Genomic DNA, 24,126 nt, shown 5'->3' on the forward strand with positions numbered 1-24,126 from the left:
AGGAAACAAAAAGAGATTTTTTCTGATTGGCTAACATAAGAGCTTTCTGCTGCTTTTCAAATTGTTTGATTGGTTGTTATCTTGGGCAAAACAACACGTGGTTTGCACAATTGCAGTGTTGATGTTTTAGAGAATAGCTCGGATATAGCATTAAAAATGCAAACAATGATCCTTGATCATCTCTTAAAGAGAATTATATATTTTACATAAATTTATTTTTCGTATAAATGATGCATACCAAGTGCTCGATGACGAAATCCCGACGATGTGACTTTCTGAAGTGAAATCTTGCAACGTGGGCGGATCAGTGTTTTTCATAGCAAGATTTTCACCCCAACTGAACCCACATTTCGAACAAAAACACGGGACACTTATGCTTCAAAAGTAAAACCATTTACAGTTAATTTTGTTTGTAACAACAAATACTTCAAGGAAGACAGCTTTACGAAGTTTTAGCTAGACAGTCGCTTCCTTTCTGACCACTGTGCACCTGGCAGTAACAGGGCTGATGACATGTCAAGGAAGGCAAAACTAAAATGGAAACCTTTATTTTTATTTTTATTATTATTATTATTTAATATTAACCAACATTTTACACAATGTAATTTTCAACTTGGGCTTTTGAGTTACAACAAACTTGATATATATATATATATATATATATATATATATATATATATATATATATATATATATATATATATATATATATATATATTAAATGTTATTCCACTGTATGGGACACGGCACAGTGTTTAAAAACGCGCTGGGAAACATGAATCTTGGCATATAGATGCATATATTTATTATGTTTAAATTCCTGTAGATTGTACAGTACATGTTAATACAATCAGATACAAAAAACACAAATAAATATATTTTTGTACATTCTTCTGAATTTTTTTTTTCTCCATTTACACACAAATAAGCTAGACAAAACACTGGGATGCCCATCATCTATCTATAGCCCATACTGACAGCAGGTTCTTAGATGAATGGAGATGAACACAATCGTGACAAATATAGAACAACCATTTCTTTAACTGAACTACCAAACACTGACTAGTGTCCAGGGAGGGGGTTTGGCCAAGGGGAAACACATTTCATAACTTTTCTTGAAGTCAACACTGCATGATGCATTTCCCCTCCAACCGGGTAGCAGTGCAAATATAACAGCCTGTCTTCTCTGGAAAACAATTTATTTCGCCCAAAGCAACTACTGGATAACAATTATTGTGCCAAAAAATAGGCATGCATACCCAGTCTTCGAAAACAAAGACATCTTGGTCCCTGATAATGAAGTTAAGCTACATGTTTAACTTATACAAGAGCATACAGACACTGCATGTCAAATTTCAAAACATCTACATAAAGACAATGACTGTGACCATAATGACCTGGAGCCAAATCACATTCTCAGGGGTCCACTGCGAGTTCGCAGGCTTTACTTTGTGCCGCCAGAAGGTCCGAATAGTGCGTTGTAAGAAAGCAGACTTGAACAGCTTCCTCATAAAAAGGCACCTTAGGGATAGAAATGTATATTTTCAGTTATGTTAGCACTACAGCATTCTTTTTTATGTTAATTATGTTTCCAATTAGTACATCTCTGCCCCCTGGTAAACTCAAACATCCGTGCTGCAGTAACTATATCAAATCAGCACCTAAATATTTACTGTTAAATTAGTGTATCTAGTGTGCAAGTCAAATGTGACTTTCGCATTATAATGATGAGAATCAGGGGTATGTGGTTTTCACTAACCCTACCTATCCTAGCAATAGGATTCCATGACTGTGATAGCATGAGGGGGAAAAAAAAAAAAAAAAACTCCTACAAGTTCATGCAGCACTAATCTAACAGAATGAATGCTATTCAAACACATTGGTCTGCCTTTCTCTGTACAGTTATCAAATTCAGACTGACATTGTGTCGTTGAGAATACTGCCCCCTGCTGGTATTTATTTTTTATTTTTTATTCAGAACAGAAATTCACAGGAGTGGTGGATTAACTTAATTTTACAGTTTGTAAAACATATCAACCACGAGAATAATTAGTTTGTGATAAATGAAGATGATCTTTCCATACCTTCATATAGAACTGAGGCATAGTGGCCACCCATTTTCCATCCTCCTGCTTCTCATAGGGTATACCCTAGTATTGGAAATTAAATGAGATACACATTTATCCAATCAGGGCAGTTAATTTAGAACACCAACAATGAAAGTATTTTAATGCTACAATTTAAAATGATAAAAAGGTTTACTTTACATTATAATTTACATCTGTCTTATTGTTTAACTGTGTTATCAGGGAGTGTTGGCCAACAGGTGGAATTCTTGCAGTTGTTCTCTTTGGGTGAATGCTGGTTTCACTGCCCACAGAAGTAGCTTTCTTTCCATCAGTTTGGGGTGCACCTGACTCTTTCTTTATCCTCTTGGATATGATAGCAGGTGTATCTTTACTACTTGTTTTCTTGGAGCAAATCGTTGCTTTGCTACCCAGAGAAGGGGTAGTCTTTCCAACATTTTGGGGGATCCTAGATACTCCCTCAGACTTCGGAGTTGTGCCTTTTCCTTTTGAGGGTCTCTTGCATGTCTCCTTTCTATCATTGTGAGGGATTCTTTGGCAGTCTTCTGCTGACATCTTTGGAGCACTAGAAGGAGCAATTTTTCTGAGAGATTTAGCAGCGCTTTCCATGTTTTCTTTGACAGCCGCTGATTCACAGGTTGATATAATTGGAGTCTCAAGGGGAACTGCAAAACTAACCACTTTCCGGCACTTCACAACTGAAGTTTTTTTTACCTGGGTTAAATAGAAATACAATACGCTTTACAAATGCATGAATTGCACAAACAATCATTTGTGCACTGGTATTATGCTATTAACAAACTGTACCCTTAAATAATCACATGCATATGAATCTCATCAAGTTAGTACCACTACAGTCAGTACTCATATCGAATCTATCAAATATTGACTTTAGTGACAGTTAAACAAGTGTGATGCATATCTGATTATTTCATTTTGGCCTGTTCAACCCAAACAGAGAACATAAAATGTAAAAGGTAATGCAATTTAGCAAAAAAACAAAAACAGTTTCCAGAATTAAAACCGTATCCAAAGTCAGTATTCAATATTGCAGAACATAGTGCTTGTTAAGGCCCTAAATCACTGTTCACTTGCAAAGGAAAATGTACAAAAGCAACTAAAGAATACAGATTTAAAAAAAAAAAAAAGGCATAACCAAATCTAAAAAAGTTTAATGATTAACTGTTTTACATTACCGTAGCTTGTCTCGTTCGCGTTTTGGTCAGGTGAAACTGGAAGAAGCGCTGTGTAACTGCATACAGGCTGATTTGGCACCGATTATATACAAATAATGTTAACTGATTTGTTTCTTAATACAAGGACAGTAAAACGCGACTGGCTTATCCGAGTGTTGTATACCTCAGTGCTGACTGTACATAGCATTGTCTGAGCTAGTCAGCACTCGTTTATCCGACCCTCCAGTCACAGCTTAACCCTGACCGATAATCCATGGTTTTATAAAACCTCCACTAGATTGCAATGCTGGACCAGAAATAAATAAATAAATAAAAACAAAAATAACACAACACAGTAAAGCACACACGTTTTGAATATAATGTAATTTCCAAACATTACATTTAACAACATGCACACAGTTTATACCGCAATGCAAGATACAGTACTAAAAATACTGAAATGGCATTTCAAGCAAATAAATAGCAAATTTACAGATTGCAACAATGAAACCTATAGTATAAAGATTATATTATACTATGCTTACAATATACAATTACATACATGCCAACATTTGGAAACTGTTCAGAGGGACGATGATCATATATTTATCATATAATAGTCGTATCTCCACACGACCATCATGACAATAAAAATAGACAACGAAGCGTTCTTACCTTTTTATAAGTTAGTGATCAGAAGTGTCAGCCGCACGAAGAGCACAACGTGTGGTTTTCACTAACTGCACATGTTTTTTTTTATTTATTTATTTATTTATTTTCTATGGGTAAATATCGAGACGCGGGACATTTGTTAGGAAATCGGGACTGTCCCTACCATATAGGGACAGTTGGCATGTATGCAGTTATATTATACTTACAATATAAAGCGGGTGACATGCACTTACGTGACGCTACTACCACATGCCTTTATCAAATGCAATACTGGCTAAACTATCAGTCGGCTAGGCAGTTGTAGTTACTGACGTGCGCATTCAGTCTGGACCAGTATGCGTTTTAATCCTGGCACGTCTTGGGAAGGATATACGAGTTAATAAGCAGCATAATGTTGATGTACAAAATACACTGTACTATTATTTGGGTCAGTTCATTGGGTAAACTGTTTCATATAACAAAAATATTACTACCAATAATAATGAAATGCTTAATTGAGCCCCCACCACCAGGCGTAAACTGTTCTACTTCTTTTCTTTCCTTCGGGGAAGGTGGTGGATCATTCCGTATCATGCATATTAAATCCCTAAAAAGCGGATCGGATGATTACCCGCCGACTAAAGGCAGCACATTTATACTCTCCATAGGGTTTAATTTATATAAGATAGCAGTATTTGCTTTATTATTGCATCTGCAAACCTGAAGTGGTACTCTGGGAACGAGTTAGTATGCTTGTTTTCTAGTTGCGATTACAAGAAATATGCGGGTACATTGGAACCTAATAAAACCTACTTGCTCATACCTCGTAGTGTACGTTATTGTTTATTCATTTTGTTAAACGCTAAACTCACCTAAACACACACGATATTCCATCGTCTCTCGTAGTTCTAAAACACTAGATTTAAACAACTACGTTACCTTGAGGTTTTTTTTTTTGTTTTTTTAACACGCATCAAGCGACACCTAGCGGCATGTGCCGATAGAATTATCCAATAGCAGGCTGGGAAATTTGAAATGGAGGGAGACAGAGAGAAGAATTAGGCGGGGTTTCCAGTGATGCTAAACGGGTTGTCAATTTGTTTCAGCAAAACGCGTTTTGTTTTTTTTATATAAAATCATTGAAACGGTTATTAAAAACCTCTCGAAAGACAGTCCCCACATTTGTATGGATGCACATTTTCGGATTTCAATTTGACGCAATTCTGGTTTCAGGTTAATTTTCACAAATTCCAATTGTATTTGTATCTCTTTTTATAGATACACGCCATAAAGGAGAATAAGACATGCCATTTTAATTATTAATATTATTATACCGTACTGATTTTCAAGAAGAATATAAATTTAAACACGTTAGCATGTTTCTGCTACTACCACAGAAGCACTGCTGCACAGGTTTTCAGGTGAAACCAGAAACCAAACTTGTGCAGGTTTTGTAAAGCAGTTGACAGCAGACTTGATCATGCCAATAATAAAATTAATAACTGCTAGCAACAGCTATGCTACTTGGTATAATTGTAGCAATACATACTCTGGTCACAAAATTCGACCAATTACACCAATGTTCCATTTTTAAAGTAAAGGCCTATTCACATGGAACTCGATTAGACAAGTGATTATGCAGTGCAACACACCATGCCACAAAAAACATGTAGTTTAGATACAAACCATTCACACTGGCTGCTATGCGAAGAATGCATTGCATTAAATACTATTAATTTTCTCCAAATTCATGGGCATCCGCTAGAACACACATGTTCATTATCTTACAGAATGGCCATTGATCTAATGATATGCCTTGTGGCTCATTGGGCCACAAAATACACCTTCCTTTAAATTTAGAAGCATTACATACTAAGAGTATTAGGTTCAAACTCTGGCAGAAAGTTAAAATGAAATCAATTTATAATTCCACTGTGCAGAGTCAAGACCACTGGAACAAACAGTTGATTTACAATTACAAAATCTAATATTTTTCTAATCACCCCAATACTAAACATGATTTAACAGCAAGGTCTTAAATTGAAACAAAAGTTCAACATACTAAGGAGAAAAATGACAAAAAGTGTGATATTAATCAAAACACTGTTGAAGTGGTATCCCTCTTACCGGTCTTGGAATTGGCTTTTTAAATGGTGTGGAAGGTTCAGGACATATTCGGGACTTTGGAGTTCTCTCTCCAGGTGAAAGTATTTTCAATATGTATTTTCCTGAAATGAATTGGTCAATTGTAATTCAAGTAATGCAAATCATATTTTAGTACCTTTTTGTGTAACACTATATAGATAGACACACATGCACAGTACTTGTTTTAATTCAAAGTTATTGTGTTTGCACTGTACAGTACTAAATACATAATTGCAATACTGGAGTTTTTATATTTGCTTAAAACATATTCCATACTACATTTTAGATTCAAGAATACAGCATAAAAAACAAATACCTGAGGCGCTTGTTGAAGTACGAGTCGATACATCATCAGTTTGTATTTTATTTTGTACAACGCTTCTAAAATACATAAGTGTCAAAATTGATACAATTGAAAAAAGTAATACGTACATGCATGTACAGTAGATATGATATTAAATGTTAAAATAGAAATCTCTTCGACCAACTTGACAAATTAAATTTAAAGTTTGACAAGTTAAAATAAAATTGTATAGAAGATAGCACAGATTTAGAATGCCACATTTGATATAAAATTCGCAGGCTGGGTCTATCTATAAACCAAGTACATTACCATGTTAGAATTCTAAGGCTGGAATGATGGAAACTTGTTACGCTTTAGAATAGAGCTTTATATTTTATGGACATATTTAAGGGTATACAAATAATGGGAGAAACAAAAACATGTTATATGCATCCCTAGTCACTGCAGTAAAGTTGGTGAATCCATTAAACCACACACCTGTATAAAGGTGGCATACAGTATTTGAAAGAATGTCTTCAATCATGGAAAATGCAGGCAATGTGAGCAAGTTTAAAAAGAGGCATATCCTTGGATGACAGAGATAGGAGCAGGTGTGGCAAACAGTATTGTCCTATAGTTAGGACTTTCACACAATAATGAAATATCTGCACTTACCTTACCTGTTTTTGAACAGTGACAGATTACTTGTAGAAATTATTTAAGTGTATGGACTGTAAAATAACCACGACAGGTTTTTTTAAATGGTACAGAAGAATTGAGCAAATTAACTACCTGTCTTCAAATACTTCATCCTTGTTTGGTGAAAATGCTGGAGCGTGGGGGAAAAATGCAAGGTATTAGTCAGTATTTTTTTTTTATATATATATATATATATATATATATATATATATATATATATATATATATATATATATATATATATATACACACACACACACACACACCTTAATTTCACCATCCAAATAGAAGTTTAATTTAAAACATACTCCAATTTTTTTTTACAAAATAAAGTACAATTATTTTTTTACTTTTTTCAAGTGTATACAACATAAACAGATATCATAAATGTTACCTGAATAAAACATCCCTAAGCCTACTGTAGTTTCCATTACCTTGAATCCCAGAAAGGTTTGGAGACCGTCTTGTGTTTATGCCTACTGCATTACTGGTGTCCAGAAGAGTTGAATTTTTGCAGTGTAACCAGCAAGCATCATGTTTCACAGAAAATGTTTCTGTTTCATCTAACAAGAAAAATAGTCAGTGTTTATTGAATCCAAAGAAAATCTCAAATCACAAGGTTTTCCATTAGACAAAGGCACCAACACTTTGGGGATGTGCTATAAAAAAAATCAGTACAACTGCTAATTTTCCCAATGCTGCAATACAGTCTAGTATATTGTTGCAATAAAACTTACCTAAGCCGTCAGCCTCACGAAACACTTCTGGGGAAGAAAGGGTGCAAGCTGAAGAACTTGAAGGGGGAGACACAGCCGCTGTATCTGAATCCATGCAGGCCAGTAAAAAAGTTGAAACGCCAGATGGCAGAATCATTTCTGTTATCAGAAAAATCCATTACCATTACTTCAACACTGAACACCAGCTTCTTAATCCCATTACCTTAAATTACTGGCAATTAATCTACAAAACCAATATGTATCATTCCATTGGAATATACAACAAAGCAGTACAATTATATTCTGTAGGTTTACATCAAAACTGATCTGTTTCATACAAATGACAGATTCTGGGGCTCTTATTTACAAGAGCAATTTACTGTAGCTATACACTTACCAGAAGTATTTTCATTGTATGTAGACCCACCCACACAACTGTTATAGGTAGACTCCTAAAAACATGCAAAGGTGGTTTTACTGCTTGCTATCTACTACTGGCTTGGCTATGCAGTATATAAGGTCTTACCATTGTTGTTATGCAAGTTATTTTTGCCATATTACTGCCATATCAATTTTATTTAATATTTGGAAGCCAATGTTATGATGAATGCAGCTATCATGCAAGCTAAAGATTGTTAAACATGTTTTTTGTTCCTTGTTAAATGTCAAAACAGCTTGAGCATCTTCTCAAACAGCATCTATCTACAGTACGTCCAGTATAAGAAAATGTTAATTGTAAAATTAACTGGAAATGTAGCTGAGAAAATAAGTGAAATATTGATCATTATAATTATCAGTTCAACAATTCTGCTTTTAAAAAGGGCAAATTACACTTGTTCTGCAAGAATGGCCATCACTGCTACATACTGCCACTGCATGAAGTACACTAAGGTTCTGCATAGACAGGTATAAGGAAATTAAGTCATAACAACAACATACTTTCTGCTGTGAAAGTCTTGACATTCTTCTGGGTTTTCCAGGTTGGATGAACAACCTGAAAAAAGTGCAACAGATTGGTATTCTTAAACAGTCAACACACGAAAAATTATTTTTTTAAGGAATTCTATGAACTGCAACACTCACTCCTGTCCAGATGCAGGAGACTCGTTGATTGGTGGAAGATGGGTACTCTGGTCAGGTTTTGTGAGGCTCACTTTGTGTTTCTTCTTGGGTCCTGTGAAAAGGTGGTTAATTCAATGATTGAATTGCTGAAGCTATAATAAATACTTTAGCATTTCAACCTTACCAGCTTCATCACTGCCAATGCATATTAAAACCGATAGATATTTTAACAAGACGATATTATGCAACGTTCAGAAACAAATATTGTAAACATTCTCAAACACAATAAATCAGTAACTAATATCATATTCATAGATTTGCATACCAATTATTCTACACTTAACTAAATTTCTATTGGATACATTCAGATAAATTACCAGAAAGTTTTTGATTTACAAACTTTGTAAAACTATTACATTTGTATGCTAGTTAAAAAATAAACAAATAAAATAAATTATACACATACAGGTGCTGGAACAATTTTTTATAGTGGGGGTGCTGAAAGCCATTGAACAAAACTGTAACCCCTGTATATGATAAAAGCAGGTACACAGCACTTCAGTCTAGGGGATGCAGCCATATGACCAGCTTCCCTAGTTCCAGCATCGCTGTGTGTATAATTAACTAATATTATATATGTATAAATAAATAAATAAATAAATAAATAAACAAACACACACACACACACACACACTAATAAAACGTATAGGTGTCTACAAGTAAATGCAGTACTTGTTCCTTCAGTTGCAGGTGTTGATAACTGCCATTTTCCTAATAAGTTTGTTCTTCCAAGCAAAGGGGAGTGACACGGTGCTTTGATTCTTCTCTTGGAATACATTTTCACAGCTTTAAAATGTTCCATTGCAGGCTGTAAAACACAATGCAATAAAAAATAATAAAAAAAAAAAAACCTTAACCATTTAATATACAAGACCATTTCCAATTGCATTTACATATTTCAGTCAATCAGGTATTGAAAAAATAAACATCTTACATTACAGCAGATGCCTTCAGAGCACACTGAAATTCTCAGTGTAATATTTATGGATTCATAAACGCATTAATGCCAGATGTAGTAACATTTCTGCTAGGATACTAGGCTACTACTTTCAGCCTTTATTTTTGCCTTACCTTCCTGAGACAGGAGAGAGGTGAATTCGTCTAGTTTTCGCTGTAAAAATAGGACATTGAAAAAAATGACAGCAACAATACAGTATCAATTTCATTCATAACAAAAACATTAACATTGTTTAATAGAGTTTAGGCATGTAAAAATAGAGACGCGTCACCACAGCCATTGCTTATTGCTCATGAAATGAATTATTCCGGTAAAACGATTAAAATATGTAAATAACACAAGCTGAAATCAAATATTTCTATGACAAATTAATATACTGTAATTTCTATTACGCTGTCTGTTCAGTTGATTAGAATTTCGACACTGCGTTTGCTTTAAAAATGATTGTTGTCTTCCCAAAAGTTGATTTCGTTTGAAAACACCGGATAAAGTAATTTATACTTCCATGAAATAGACCATGTGTACCGCTAACCATTATCACGAAAAAACTATATTGTAATCGACGAGTACAAACGTTTTCAACAGACTTTATTCCGTGTACATTTTCCTAAATTCTCTTAAATTTTCAATTGTTGTTAAAGCGTCACAACATTTTAATATATCTGATTTTGCGAAGTTTACATTTTGAAGGCTGTTTCCTCAATAAATATTTTTTCGGACAGCAAATATGAAAACACTCACATCACGTCTAATCTTCCGTCCGTTTAGAGACCTCGCCGCTCTCGTGCGCCGAGGCAGCAAGTGCATTTCATTAAGAGTCGTCAGCAGAGATGCGTTACACGGGTGTGTGAGATGGAAGACGCTCCATGAGTGTGTGTGCAATACAGAGGGTTCTTTTTTACCCATGTAAATAATTTACCCCTCTATAAACTAATTAGAGTAAAATTGTTGTTAAAGTACTGTATGTCCTAGACATTGAAATATGGTACAGTAGATACCTCTAGAAAAAAAATATAGACAAATAAAATCATTTTAGCCGAATTGAAGGAGTGGAGTGTGACAGCTTTGTAATATCGCACATATTAATAACATAGATTTATAAAACGAAACTCGAGTAAAGTTTTTTAATTGGGACACAGAGAGTATTGTTGTGTTGGGTTCTCACCTCTCTAAATGAAGAGCATAAACTAGGCTGCCTTGTTTTCTTAATTGCAGGTTTTGTTCTACTGGGGTCTGTTTTCTGTATTCTGTGTAGGTATAGCACCTAAAGTCTCATAATCCATTTCAACGTCAGACCTTTTTACCGACACCCTCATCACCATTTAGTTCAGAGGTGTCCAAAGTTTGCCTTTCTACTCCTAAATTGAATCAATTAAACCTCCATCCACACCCTGAAGTAGTTATTTAACTTCACCTGTTAAACCTGGCGTGGTATGGCCCTCCAGTACAGTGATTGGACACTCCTGGTTTAGTTCAACTTTCAATTTGTCAAGGCAAACACCTGTTTGAACCACCCCATTTTTGATTTAAGTCAATACAGTTTTGTGCTCTGAGACAGTCAATTGTATATTATTAAAAACCATACTAACCAACCAATGTAAAATGTATACATGCTACAAAATTAAATATATTTCGGAAAGTATTGCTTTCATGTAGTTCTGCACATTCTTCAGTTCCCCAGGTGAATAAAAATCCTTTCAAGGCCTTTCCTGTCATTAACCAGCCAAATGCTTCCCCTAATGAATCAAATGTTCTGCCAATGAAGCACAGGTAAAATTGACCAAGGAAGCAAGCCAATCAAACAAGGAGCCTTTTTACATAGTGCAATTTCCTGTACAACACAAAGGAGTGAAACACTATTCTATGTGTGTTTTTAAATCTATTTCAAAATTTAGATTAAACCTTACGTATAACATTGTATGATATAATTTTGGTATGATGTTGTCTATAAATTATTTTTGATATATTACAGTATAGCAAACATGAACATAGCTCAGTTTTGCCTCTGAGTACTTTTCAAGCATAACTTTTAAGAAACTCAGTGAAGTACAGGAACATTTCAGCTATGCCTTCTTCAAGATTAAGTTTCTCCCAGCACAAGACTAGCGCAAACGTGGCATTACAGAACTACGTAAAGAAAAAAAAAAAAAGACTAACACCATGGAGCCCATAATAATTATTTATTTTATTTGTGTTACATGCAGGAGCATTAATAAAACTATTTTTAAAAAATCCCCTATGTTAATAAAGCTTGTATTATTATTATATTATTATTATTATTATTATTATTATTATTATTATTATTATTATTATTATTATATTATTATCTATCTATACATATCATATATACACACGTTTGAACACCCTTTGCTGCATGCTTTGTTTCAGAATACATTCAACAGGATGGTTTTCCAGTGCATTGCATTCATTTTACTTCAGTAGAGGATTTTGGTTCTGGGTAAATTTTTTGTTGTTGAAAGGGTTGGTTGTTTTTCTTTGTTTTTTGTCATGCAACAATACTGTTCCTCAGTCTCTTTAGTGTGCATTCATATAACAGTAGTACTGTACAATCATGCATGTGCTTTCGTTTACAAACAGATACATCATAGATACCTTTACATCCTTTATTATTATTATTATTTACAGTATGCATAAAGCTAATATAATGTGAATGTATGCATCAGAGTCATATATACCCACACACATATATATATATATATATATATATATATATATATATATATATATATATATATATATATATATATATATATATATCTATTGAGATTACCATTTAAAACTTCAAACAATCAGTCATAACATTTAAAAAGAAATCTAAAGACACTTCTTGGTGCAGATTCAATCTAAACACACAGTGGTGCTGTAACATGCCATTAGATAATCAATACTCTTTTATTATAAAACAACATGGATACTGCATTAGTTGATTTCATCTTCCCCTAATCCAATTCACTTTCAGCTGTGAAAAAACTCTTAAATACATGAAATAAACCAAGTACCTGTTGATCTGTTTTTATTATGATTTATCAGTGATGAATTGGGTCAAAATATAAATTGCTTCACATTTGCTCTCTTTATCACATGAATTTATATTTTCCCAGCTAAAAGTTAATTGATTCCAGCCTCGAAGACAAAAGTTCAACAAAAGTGTATTTTTGAATGTCTGTAGATCTCTATTGCTCTGTGCAAACATTTGACAATCCAGAAACAGAATGATTCAAATGCATTATTCCCATTTCAGCTGGGAGCAAAATTCAGTAATTCAGAAAATCCTCTTTTAACCCAGAGAAACAATAAGTACAACCCTTTTGCCTGTGTTCTTGTGAATGTAAACATGTGTTCCCTTCAGCCTGTCAGTCTTTACAGAACTCTCAATGAAAAACCAAACAGCAGAGCAAGAGGACAAGAACAAGAGGAGCAGGAATAGAGGTTTATCCAAGGAATACCAGTTTGTTCATGTGTGAAAGAGGAATCAAATTATACACAACGTGCAAACTTAACCTTGTGAGTGTCGAGATGTGTGCATGTCACATGCCAGTGACGTCATCATGCTGTGGGCCCTGTGGCTGCTTTCTGCAGGGTTCCTCTGTGTATTTGGAGTGGTTTGGAACAGTGTGAAATTCAAATAAGTGAATTCTGAATGGTTTGTTTCAAATATATATATATATATATATATATGTTAAATGACTGTGAGCCCTGTTCCAGTTTAAATAAAAAAATGTAGTGCAAGATAAAAAAAAGAATAGGTTCCTATCAAATTATATCACTTTTCATGTGCTAAGATAGGAGGAGCCTTCGTGGGTCGAATGACCCCCTTGCTGTTCCCAAACTTATGCTCTTATGAGTCTATATACTTCAGTACACTTTCTAGACATTTTCACTGAAAAGTTTGCCCTCAAAAACCAGTATGTAATTGGCTTTCCTATGCACATGTGACTGCCACCAACCACACTGTATTTCACACAGATAATAAAATATTTGTAAAAGATGGGAAGAAGAAATTTGTTTCATATGCTTTTTTATTATTATTTATTTAAGAAAGTGTGTTTTATTATACATAACTGGCCCCCATTGCCCTTGCTGGGTGCTGTCTTTTAATAAGAAGGTCTACCCGTTTTTATAACTAAAGATCAGATACTTCCACATTCACAATCTCGCTACTCAATGATAGAAGAAACCTTATTACTTTTTACTTCTAACAAAGAGGATTGATTTGACATTTGGGCCAGTAGCCACTCATGTGTAATTTAAAATACTGCATTCTTCAGAAGCACACGCATTCATTGGGATGAGTTACAGTGAATAATCTGAGCTCATATAAAATTTTCAAGACAAATAAATGCAGGTGAAATGTTTCAGTTTGGAAAAAGTGTAGATTTGGTTTTAGCAGCACTGTATCAGGACTGTTTGCTGTGCACTTCAGAATCACACCGCCTTCAGGATGGGCACCACCAGCAGTTACAAAAACAACAGCTGTGTTTTTAGGTTTTTCGCAGTGGAATGCCGTTTTAATAATGAGTTAACGACAAGTGGTTTATGTACAGCAATATTGCTAAAAAAAAAAAAAAAGTCTCTGAAACAGGGCATCTAAATGGATATTTTACATAGAGATGTTGGCATAAAGCTCTTCTATTCTTTCTTTAAAATAATCCCTCAGTTCCGGTCGCTTCGCCTTTAACGTTGGGGTCAAAAGGCCATTTTGAATGGAAAACATTTCACTGTTGATGTAGATGTCTTTGACCTGAAAGGAGAAGGGGTTTGTTTAGATGCAACAGGAACAGCAACTGTTTTGATTCTCTGTTTTTAAAACACTTTGACAGTACATTGCATTACATTGCGTGTACGGAACACGGTCAGTAGGCAGTGCTTTGAAAAGTTGCTGTGCCAGTCGCTGTGAATGCCATTCCTCCTCTGTGCCAGTATCCTGGCAGACTCAAGATGTCTAGAACCAGAATGCCATTCTTGCTGTTTGGCATATATATCACATTCTTGATGCCATACATTTCCAAGATCAGAGCAGCTCTCTTACTGCTATCATAGCACAGCCTGGGCCACGATCACATGCTTCATCTGAACTGCCTTCACTTAAAGTAGTGTGTGCTGTGCTCTATACCTGTGACTCTGATTCCAAACTGCAAGTTACAGAGCTGCCTGTGCGTGTGTGTGTTCATCGCCTCACCTGCTCAAATGAATGAAGTCCGCTTGCCTTTCCCAATCGGACCATATCTTCCATTATTGCTTTTTTAAGGTCCTGTTTAAAAAAATAAAATAAGGCACAATTGTTCACACAAAAAAGTGAACATATACATTTGACAATTCTTCAGAAATACAGCTTCTGACCCTTTTTAAAAAGGATACTTTATAACTTAATATGTGTTTTATAGTCTGTGTATCTGCTGCCATCTACTGGATACTTGTGTAAGTGAAACCCTTTTCAAATTCATCCAAAAACCCTTCTGACCCCCAACAAGGGTCCCTATCACAGTACAGTATGTGGATGGTAGGAGTCCTTAACAACAGAAATGGTCAAACTTAAACTACATCCAACTGATTAATATATGAAGTATTTTGTATTTATTCTAATGGGTGAATACAGCCCTTTACACAGTATGAGAACCAGAGGATACACACCTTATCTTTACACAGCTCTCCGTACTGCCCCTTGAAGCCTTTTTTCCTTGCCCAGGGTGGCATAACTTCTGGGTCAGGTACAACAATACCCACCAAGCAGGACTGCAAAGACAAGAGTGTTCCTCAACAAAGACAAACTCATGGAAAGGGAGCAGTGAAAACGTAAAATATTACTGGGGGAAAAAAAACCCATTGCCGGTGCCTTTACATGTCCTGTACAGGGTCACCTACTATTTGTCATTAAAATCGTTTCATTTCCTCTGATCTTCCACAAGGGGACTGCTGGTAATAATAATAGCAAAATTGCACTGTGACCCTGGTAAGAATATAATCCAAAAAAGTAAAAGGTTGAATTCTGTTTTCAGATAACATGTCGGGTCAGCTTTAGTGATTGAAAACAGTGACTTTACACTATACCTTTCACTGAAACAGAGCCCTAGTTTCATCAGCCTTTGAAGAGTCAGGAAACCACATCATTACAACGGAAAACAGTTCCACAGGCTGTGAATAGTGGTGGACTGTTTCATCTAAAGTAACATTAGGTAGTCCAAGATTAGTCTTGAAACCAGATTACTTTTTTATATTTCACACACACATTTCTCAACTCTTGTTTTTCTACTTTCGATTACAGATGCGTCGCTTAGTGAAGGCAGAGAAAAGTGCAGTAAAGCAGAGTGAAAGCAGAGCAAAGTGTAGTAAAGCTCAGTGAAAGTAAAGAGGGGTGCAAATCACAGGCTGACCTGTCTGAAGTACTGTAAAGCACGGGAAACAGATAGTAAAAGCAAAAGATACTGCAAGGTACTATGAATAAAATGTCCCACGGTTAGATTTGAATAGCATGGTTTGTGCTCCGGGCAGAGCATTTGAATGCAGAGTGCTTTAACAGCAGGGTTACCTGTAAACTGTGCCCATGGACATACACCTGGGCGACTGGCTCACTCCGGATGTAAATGTTTTCAATCTTCTCTGGGGCGATATACTCTCCCTGGGCCAGTTTAAAGATATGATTCTTCCGATCAATTATTCTTAACGTACCGTTCTAGTAAAAGAACAAAAAAAGAAAAAGAATGCAGCTGTAATAAAACAAAAAACAGTGAAGGAGGGGCAGCAGCACAGTCAACAAAGCAAGAGTCTGTTATTGAAGAATTTCTAAATCACACTTTAATGACATTTATTATTATAAAAAAAATGCAAGTTTACTTAAGATGCCCTAATTAGATTACATTTTAAAAATTATTTTTCTATATATCTAATTCCTGAAGGGAGTTCTCCCAACAACACAGTAGTATGTTACAGGACTGATTCACTGAGATGCAATATCAGTTTGCATGGATGGTCTGTTCCATCTTGTGAAGACCTGCATGTTACATTACTCCGTGCAGACAGAGGGGCACTGAAACAATGAACATGAAGTCACATGCACACATGGGAACTGCAGCAGCTGCCTCATCCTTGCAGTGGTTCACAATACTGATGATATTATTACTGGACTTACCGGTAACCATTTGCCAACGTCCCCAGTGTACAGCCATCCGTCCTCATCCAACGCCTCTGCAGTCTTCTCCGGATCTTTGAGGTAGCCCTTAAAAACATTCGGTCCCTTCACACAGACCTGCAGCGGAAAAAAAAAACACAGCAGTGAAACTTTTCAAATGGATCAACCGTCCCCAACCAAGTTAAACTCGTGTGCAGATGACTGCATACACGGAACATGTCCTTATAATTTACATAACCTTTGCACACCAGTTTGATGAGTTCAATAAAGTCCTTCATCCCACTGAAAACCTATGTATCTAATGCATTTTAACAAAATACCTTTGTTAATTGTTAATGGCTAGTTACGTATCAATAATGATTGGTGTTTAATGGATTTTTAATGAGCTGCTCAACAAAGGCAGTCTTCGTAGCATATCACATGTAAATGTGCCGACCACAAGCAAATATCTTGAACAAAAATCAGCCACTCCAAGGCAAATCCTGTGCCATATTGTATCAAATTGATGTTCCTACTGTGTAGTATCGTGGCATTATACAGCAGTTCTCGTAGTTTGAATGCATATACAGTATACAGTACTTTATCTCCAGTCTTGCAAACATGGCATATTGTGTTAACACATGGACACTAACCCCATGGAAAGCAGGTGACCCCCCCTACCCCTGTAACTGATCATACCTCTCCCTCTCCTTTGCAAGCAAAATAGTTCATCTCCTCCACGTCCACCAGTTTGATAAGATTGCAGGGCAGCGGTGCTCCTACATGACCTGAAACAACACGTTCAAAAACAACTTTGTTCTTTGTTTTTGTGGAATTTGTGGATCCCTATTCACCTTTATTCAACTGCAAAGAGTACAAAGCTTTGAGAAAATATACGATATACTCTGCAATAACTCACCGTAAGCTTACACACTGACTTTGTAAGGGCACAGTGAATAAGGCGTAATATATTACAGTAAAAAAAAAAAGAAAAGGACAAACAGGATTCCATGTCAGATTACCATTAATAGTCATATTGTTTGCATAGCAACAAAGACAGCTAACCTACTGTACAAGGCTTCATTGTCCTGTAAGTAACACAAAGAAACTACATATTTATATTGTGTGTTTGTGTGGTGTGTGTGTGTGTGTGTGTGTGTGTGTGTGTGTGTGTGTGTGTGTGTGTGTGTGTGTTTATTCCTGGCAAGTAATCTGCACAGTTTAGACCTGGCAACATGAAAATAAACGGTAAAATGCAGTCAATATGGTATATTAAATGACAGGGTTTATCACCTGCCTGCATACATAATCTGCAGAGGTCTGGGAGGAGGTGTTTTGTGAGTCAAATCCGACACACTGTTGGTCTGACTTGTTTATTGCAACGGCTTTGAATAACTGACGGGTCTGTTTTGAACACAGGATGTGGGTTAGGCGAGGTCATGTGGAGGTCAGACTGGCAGATGTGACAGTGAATATAGTTCAGCTTCAAACAGGGCATGGAATGGGTCCTCTATTATTTATAAGTGCTGTACACATTAAACTCCACACATAAACGCAGATTTTATTTTAAGATACTAAATTCTCACCTGATGTCCAGTCTCCAGGTGTGGTGAAGGTGCATCCTGCGGTACACTCTGTTTGACCATAGCCTTCATAGACCTGCCAAAGACAAGGGCAAGTTACACCTTGCTTAGCAAGACCCTAATAAGGAGATTTGAACTAATCCTTTATTTAAAGACCTGTGTCAGCCTGTTCTGTCATTTTTATTTACAAATACAGTAGTTTGCATTGATAAAATAAAAAATGATGTAAATTCTTTTTTTTTTTTTTTGTTTTTTTTAAACCACAGATAGACTGTTATAGTAAACTGCAAACAGATATTCGAATTACAATGAATATATTTGCTATCAATTATTTATATTGATTTGTATACAGGAAAGATTTCCAGAGCATTGATCAGAGATGCATCTTTAAGAGGTTTGTTTGAATTGAGACAAACATTTCTTAAGAAGGTTTCTTGGAGGGATTGTTTTAGTTTGAATTGTTAGAATGGCAGGTAAGGCATTGTCTTGTTGAAAGTGTTGAATGAAGCTGCTCATGTATATTCAATGTGCTCAGCTATCACCTGACACCCCAAAGCTGCCCGCAGGAACCCCAGCACGGCGGGGGAAGCTGGAGCCGCTCCCGTGACGATCATTCGCACCCGGCCTCCCAGACTAGCCTGCAAGAAAAAACACTGCTGATCCAGAGAGCGCAATGCCATACAACTCAAACCTGGGGGACGCTGCACACAAAACACCAGGGACAAGTGTCACCCCTAACAGACTGCATATTTCATATCTACAGTGTATATAACATCCTTTCTGGGCTGCAGTGAATTGCAGGCATCTTGATTGCAAAGAGAGGTTCTGGGACATCGGAAACCACACAAGACTTGTGAAATGTCACAGATACGTTTGTCTGATGAATAATTTATTTGCTTGTAATTTAGCAGCTTGTACTATCCACGTGATGTACACTGAGTATTCCATTATACAAGTTTACTATTGTTTTACAGTTTTCCCATGCTTTTCCCCCATGGTTACACTTTACATTTACCATAGTTTAGACTTGTTTGCCATGTTTATTAATATACTTACCTTACCTTGCTATTCTTTACAATGCTTACCTTTGCTTTACCATGCTTTCACTGTGTTATGCTTTTACTATGGCACATTTTTCTAAGGGTAGTCAGTTGTGAGAAATCAACACAAAACGCGCCTGTAAAGTAATTATGGAGGCCCGCACGCACCTGGATTTTGCCGAAGAAGAGTCTGTCCCACAAACTGTCATTCCGGATAATGTTACTTTCAACTTCTGATGCTTTTCTCTTTGCTGCAAATTCCAGAAGAAAGCGCTTCACTGGGCTGTTTGCCTGACTAAAGATCTAAAAAAAAAAAAAAAAAAAAAAAAGCAATTTTTTTGGTGAGGCAAAATGACATTGGTGAGGCAAATGACATTATTAAGGATGGAAGTACGAACTAGCCATTTAGAAGAATGACAGGTTTTACCTTTGGTCAACAGCACGTACTATAGAATGAAATGCATGGTGGGGTGGACTGGAATGCTCTAAACAGTGCTGTATCTGCATACCTCAGCTCTCTAACTCGATGGTTATTTATTTTCATCTGCCTTGACCCGAGTGCATATTAGTGAATGTTTATACCAATGGAAAGACAGACTGCAGCTCACCTTGTCATACATTCTGTTGAGCAGCCTGGGTACCACAGGGAAGACTGTCGGGCGCAGTGCTTTCATGTCATCAGACAGGAGCCTGATGTCTCCTTGAAAGAACCCAATCCTTCCTCCATGGCAGTAAACTACAGACTAGGTACAACACAACAACAGAAAGCAGCATTATGGTGAAACACATGCTTGTCAAGAAGGAAGATATCCATACGAGAACAATAAGGCTGCTGTCCTAGAGTGGGCTATGTGACAAAAGCAGCTCACTCATAGATCATAGATATTTGTTGTACTATCAGGGCAGGTCAGCTGAAGCTGTTTCCTGCACTTCTATTAATCTCACTCTACAGAAAATGTAATTAAAATCTCTGGCCACCACAGTGTTTGAATATGTTTTTTTTTTTTTTGCTAACCAGAAACCACAGATACATATATGGGTTCACATACTACTTGAATTTACAAAAACTGCAGGCTGTCTTTTACTGGCATTGATCCCTGTGGAATATTACTTAAAAAACCAACCTACCACAAAACAGTGAACCACCTATTACACTACTACCTCACTCCCCCCAAAACCTATCCGCTACTGTGAGGTGAGGTCGCTTTTGAGGTTAGGGTTAGGAGAACTACAGCAGCAGTACTGTTTAAAAGAACAAGCTCCCCTGTTTGAGAGTGCTTTTCAATAGCATACAGCAGGAAGGGGTTAGATCAATGTGCTGCTTCTGCAGGAGCAGAGCAAAGATCGAAACCCACTGTTTTACATGAATTTGTACATGAACTCAGAAACTGAAGTAGCTTTTGGTTTGGTTTTTTTTTTTTTTTAACTTTTTATGGAAGTTTAACATTAGGCCCCTCTCTGTTTGTTTTATTTGAAGCAGGGCAGTTTGTGTTGAAGTTTTTAAAATGTAGGCAGGCTGGCATGCTAAAAATCAATGTAGTAGAGCCTATTGTCATTTCTTTTTCAAGGCTGAATTTGCACTGAAATCACGTAGTAGGAGGGCGTTTCCTTGTTTTTTATTCTGCTGATGGAAATGAAGATGGCAAAGATACAACAGAGCAGAGGAAGATAGACCAATAAATAGCCCAGCTTAAATAAACTACAGGAAGGGCGAAGGGTGGGGGTTCAGTCCATAAGAGTACAGTACAGTGCAGCTCACTGAGGCACGGGGGTGACACAACTACTTTTATTTTAAATGTAATTATGTCCGCTGCTATTAAAATATTGATCCGATCCTTTTTTTTTCTCAAGAATCCTGATTTAAAAGTGCCAGTTTGCTAAACACTCATGAATATTCCTTATTAAATAAAACAAAACAAGATAATTTAAGCATAACATGGAATTCATTGTCAGTGTTATGCAAACCAGAAAGACAAAGCAAGTGGGCCCAAGCGAGGCCTAGTGAGACAGGCTTTCTTACCTGAATAAGTCTCTCAAACATGTGAGCAAGAGGCAGGAAGGAGATAAGCACATCGTCCTGTCTGGGAAAGATCACTTTCTGCATCATGGATGAGGGCATGGGAGAGAGAAAGGAGAGAAATAGTGATAGAGCAAATAACTACAAGAGAGAGAGAGAGAGAGAGAGAGAGAGAGAGAGAGAGAGAGAGAGAGAGAGAGAGAGAGAGAAGCACAAAGGAAGCCTAGAACTGCAAATATTATAACACAGTATTAGTGGACAAAAAAAAGTGAAAAGTTTTGCTTCTATGCAGGTCTGTGTAGCCGTGTGATGAGTCAAAGGGGTTTCGGTCTGTGATTCAGCCTCCCGACAGTAGATGGCATCAAACCAACTCGGGACTTCCCTTACCAAGATCTCGTGACCATGGCAAAAGTCATCTTTTGAGGGGCGGCACCTTGGTGAGGGGCGGAAGTACGAGTATGTAACTTCCAGCCACTGGAGTCAAGTGAAGGAGAAGGACACGTGTCGGTTGGGGATTGGTGTTCCACTGACTACAGAGGCGGGACATTACATACTAAAGGGAACGTACTACTGTGTTCGGGGTTGGTCCGAAAGTAAAGTAGGAGGAGTAACGGGTGAAGGGAGAGACTGATTTTGTGCAGCGGGATTTTTTAAAATACTAACATTTCATTTGTCTTTTTTTTTTGTTTATGTATGGTCACCACGAAGACAAATTAAAGACGAGTCATCAGTTTGTTTTGGATTCCACCCCTGCACTCCTTCCCTCACACCATTTTGTTTTTCGTTTGTTATTTAATCCTTTTGTTGTGTATAGAAAATAAAAATAAATTATTTTATTTCTGTACACATAAATTACTGTCTGGACATTCCATTTAATACACTCTCGCCTCACACGTGGTGTCAGAAGTGAAAATGGATCCAGCTACAGTTTTGACAATGTTTAGGGAGCAGGAGGAGAAGCGAGAGGAGAGAGAGACACGGCACCTGGAACAGCTCGCCCAGTTCTTGGGACAGCTGGTAGAAAAACTATCAATATCAACATCAGAGAGAGCGGTTGCCCGGATGTTTGCAGCTCAGCCTAATCTTCAGAAGATGACCTCGGAAGATGATCCCGAGGCTTTCTTGATTACGTTTGAGAGAGTGGCAGAGGCTGCAGAGTGGCCTAGGGAACACTGGGCCATGAAATTGGCACCCTGCCTGACAGGGGAAGCTCAGGCAGCGTATCGAGCCCTGACGGCCACGAATGCAGGGGACTATGTCAAAGTTAAAGAAGCCATTCTCTCACGCCTCGGGATCACGGAGGAAACATACCGGCGCCGTTTTCGGGAATACCAGCTGTCCAAGGGGATGCGGCCCCGGGTTGCGGGACAATATCTTTTAGATCAGTGCACCCGGTGGCTGCGGCCAGAAGAACATACACCCCAAGAACTGGTGCAGAAAATAGTTATAGAACAGTTTGCGTCTATACTACCGCCAGGGAATCGAGAGTGGATTAAGAGGAATAGACCTACCACTCTCGAGGATGCCCTCCTCCTGGCGGAGGCCTACGAAGACGCAAACGAAGGTGCCGGGTCAGACCCCACTCCTGCCCCTAAACTAACTCGGACCAACCAACCAATGAAGCCCAGAGGGGGTAACCGGACCTTCAGACCATGGAGGTCGAGGTTAGCCCCATCCTGGGCGAGAGAGAATCCCCCTAACCTGCCGGTCGCGGACTCGCAGGACAGATTAACTCCGTTGATGCCTCCTAACCAAGTGTGCTACCAATGTAATGAGCCTGGACACATTGCCAGGAATTGTCCAGTAATAAAGGTGGACCTGGCGACAAGATCCTGGTCAGCAGTAACAGGTAGGAACACTGGGGAATGTCGGGAGGGCCCTTATCAGTTAAGAGTACAGGTCGGGGGAAAGAGTACTTACGCATTTGCGGACTCTGGGTGTGCACAAACATTGATTCGGCAAGCTCTCTTGGATGGGGTAGCCTGGGAGCCACAGGGTAAAGTGGCTATCTCCTGTATTCATGGAGAAACTCGGGTTTATCCCACCACTAAAGTTAGACTTATTGTAGGTGATTATTCAGCTTGCGTTAAAGTGGCTGTAGCGCAATGTTTACCATACCCTGTTCTCCTGGGAAGAGACTGGCCGTTTTTTGATCGTATTTTAGGTCGGGAAATGGTCTTAGTTTCTACCAGGGGACAATTAAAGCAACAGGAGAAAACAATTGGCGAGATTTTTCCGTTGCAATCCGACCTGTTTAACCCTAAAATCCGCCCAAGAAAAACAAAAAGAGAGCGTCGGGTGGAAAAATATGAGGGAACTCTGAGACGACAAGGGGAGGGGTCTGACACAAAAGTAAACCAATCGCTGAAACGGCAAGGAAAGGGAGTAGGTATTCAGTGTAACCGGGGCTGCGAGGTTACTGAGGTGGAAGGTCATGTAATAAAAGACACTCCTCTCTGTGTACCTAACCATTGGGACCGAGATATTGACTTGGGATATGAACAACAAAATGATCCCACGTTAC

General features: G+C 37.4%; 1 protein-coding gene across 1 annotated transcript in view; it reads right to left on the reverse strand.

Moving 5' to 3' along the window:
* Positions 1 to 12,636: 12,636 nt before the first annotated feature.
* The window catches only part of LOC121325014 (long-chain-fatty-acid--CoA ligase 6-like), a 32,781-nt gene continuing 21,291 nt past the window's right edge, over positions 12,637 to 24,126 (reverse strand). The window contains exons 11-21 of the mRNA XM_041267300.1: positions 21,606 to 21,683; positions 20,194 to 20,328; positions 19,754 to 19,888; positions 19,088 to 19,183; positions 18,549 to 18,621; positions 17,662 to 17,750; positions 16,984 to 17,100; positions 16,384 to 16,527; positions 15,489 to 15,590; positions 15,037 to 15,108; positions 12,637 to 14,598 (exon numbers count right to left, since the gene is read on the reverse strand). Coding sequence (XP_041123234.1) covers positions 14,458 to 14,598; positions 15,037 to 15,108; positions 15,489 to 15,590; positions 16,384 to 16,527; positions 16,984 to 17,100; positions 17,662 to 17,750; positions 18,549 to 18,621; positions 19,088 to 19,183; positions 19,754 to 19,888; positions 20,194 to 20,328; positions 21,606 to 21,683 — 1,182 coding nt within the window. The 3' untranslated portion in view covers positions 12,637 to 14,457. The remainder of the gene's footprint in view (positions 14,599 to 15,036; positions 15,109 to 15,488; positions 15,591 to 16,383; positions 16,528 to 16,983; positions 17,101 to 17,661; positions 17,751 to 18,548; positions 18,622 to 19,087; positions 19,184 to 19,753; positions 19,889 to 20,193; positions 20,329 to 21,605; positions 21,684 to 24,126) is intronic.

The sequence above is a fragment of the Polyodon spathula genome, chromosome 12, assembly GCF_017654505.1.
Source record: "Polyodon spathula isolate WHYD16114869_AA chromosome 12, ASM1765450v1, whole genome shotgun sequence".
Classification (NCBI taxonomy): domain Eukaryota; kingdom Metazoa; phylum Chordata; class Actinopteri; order Acipenseriformes; family Polyodontidae; genus Polyodon; species Polyodon spathula.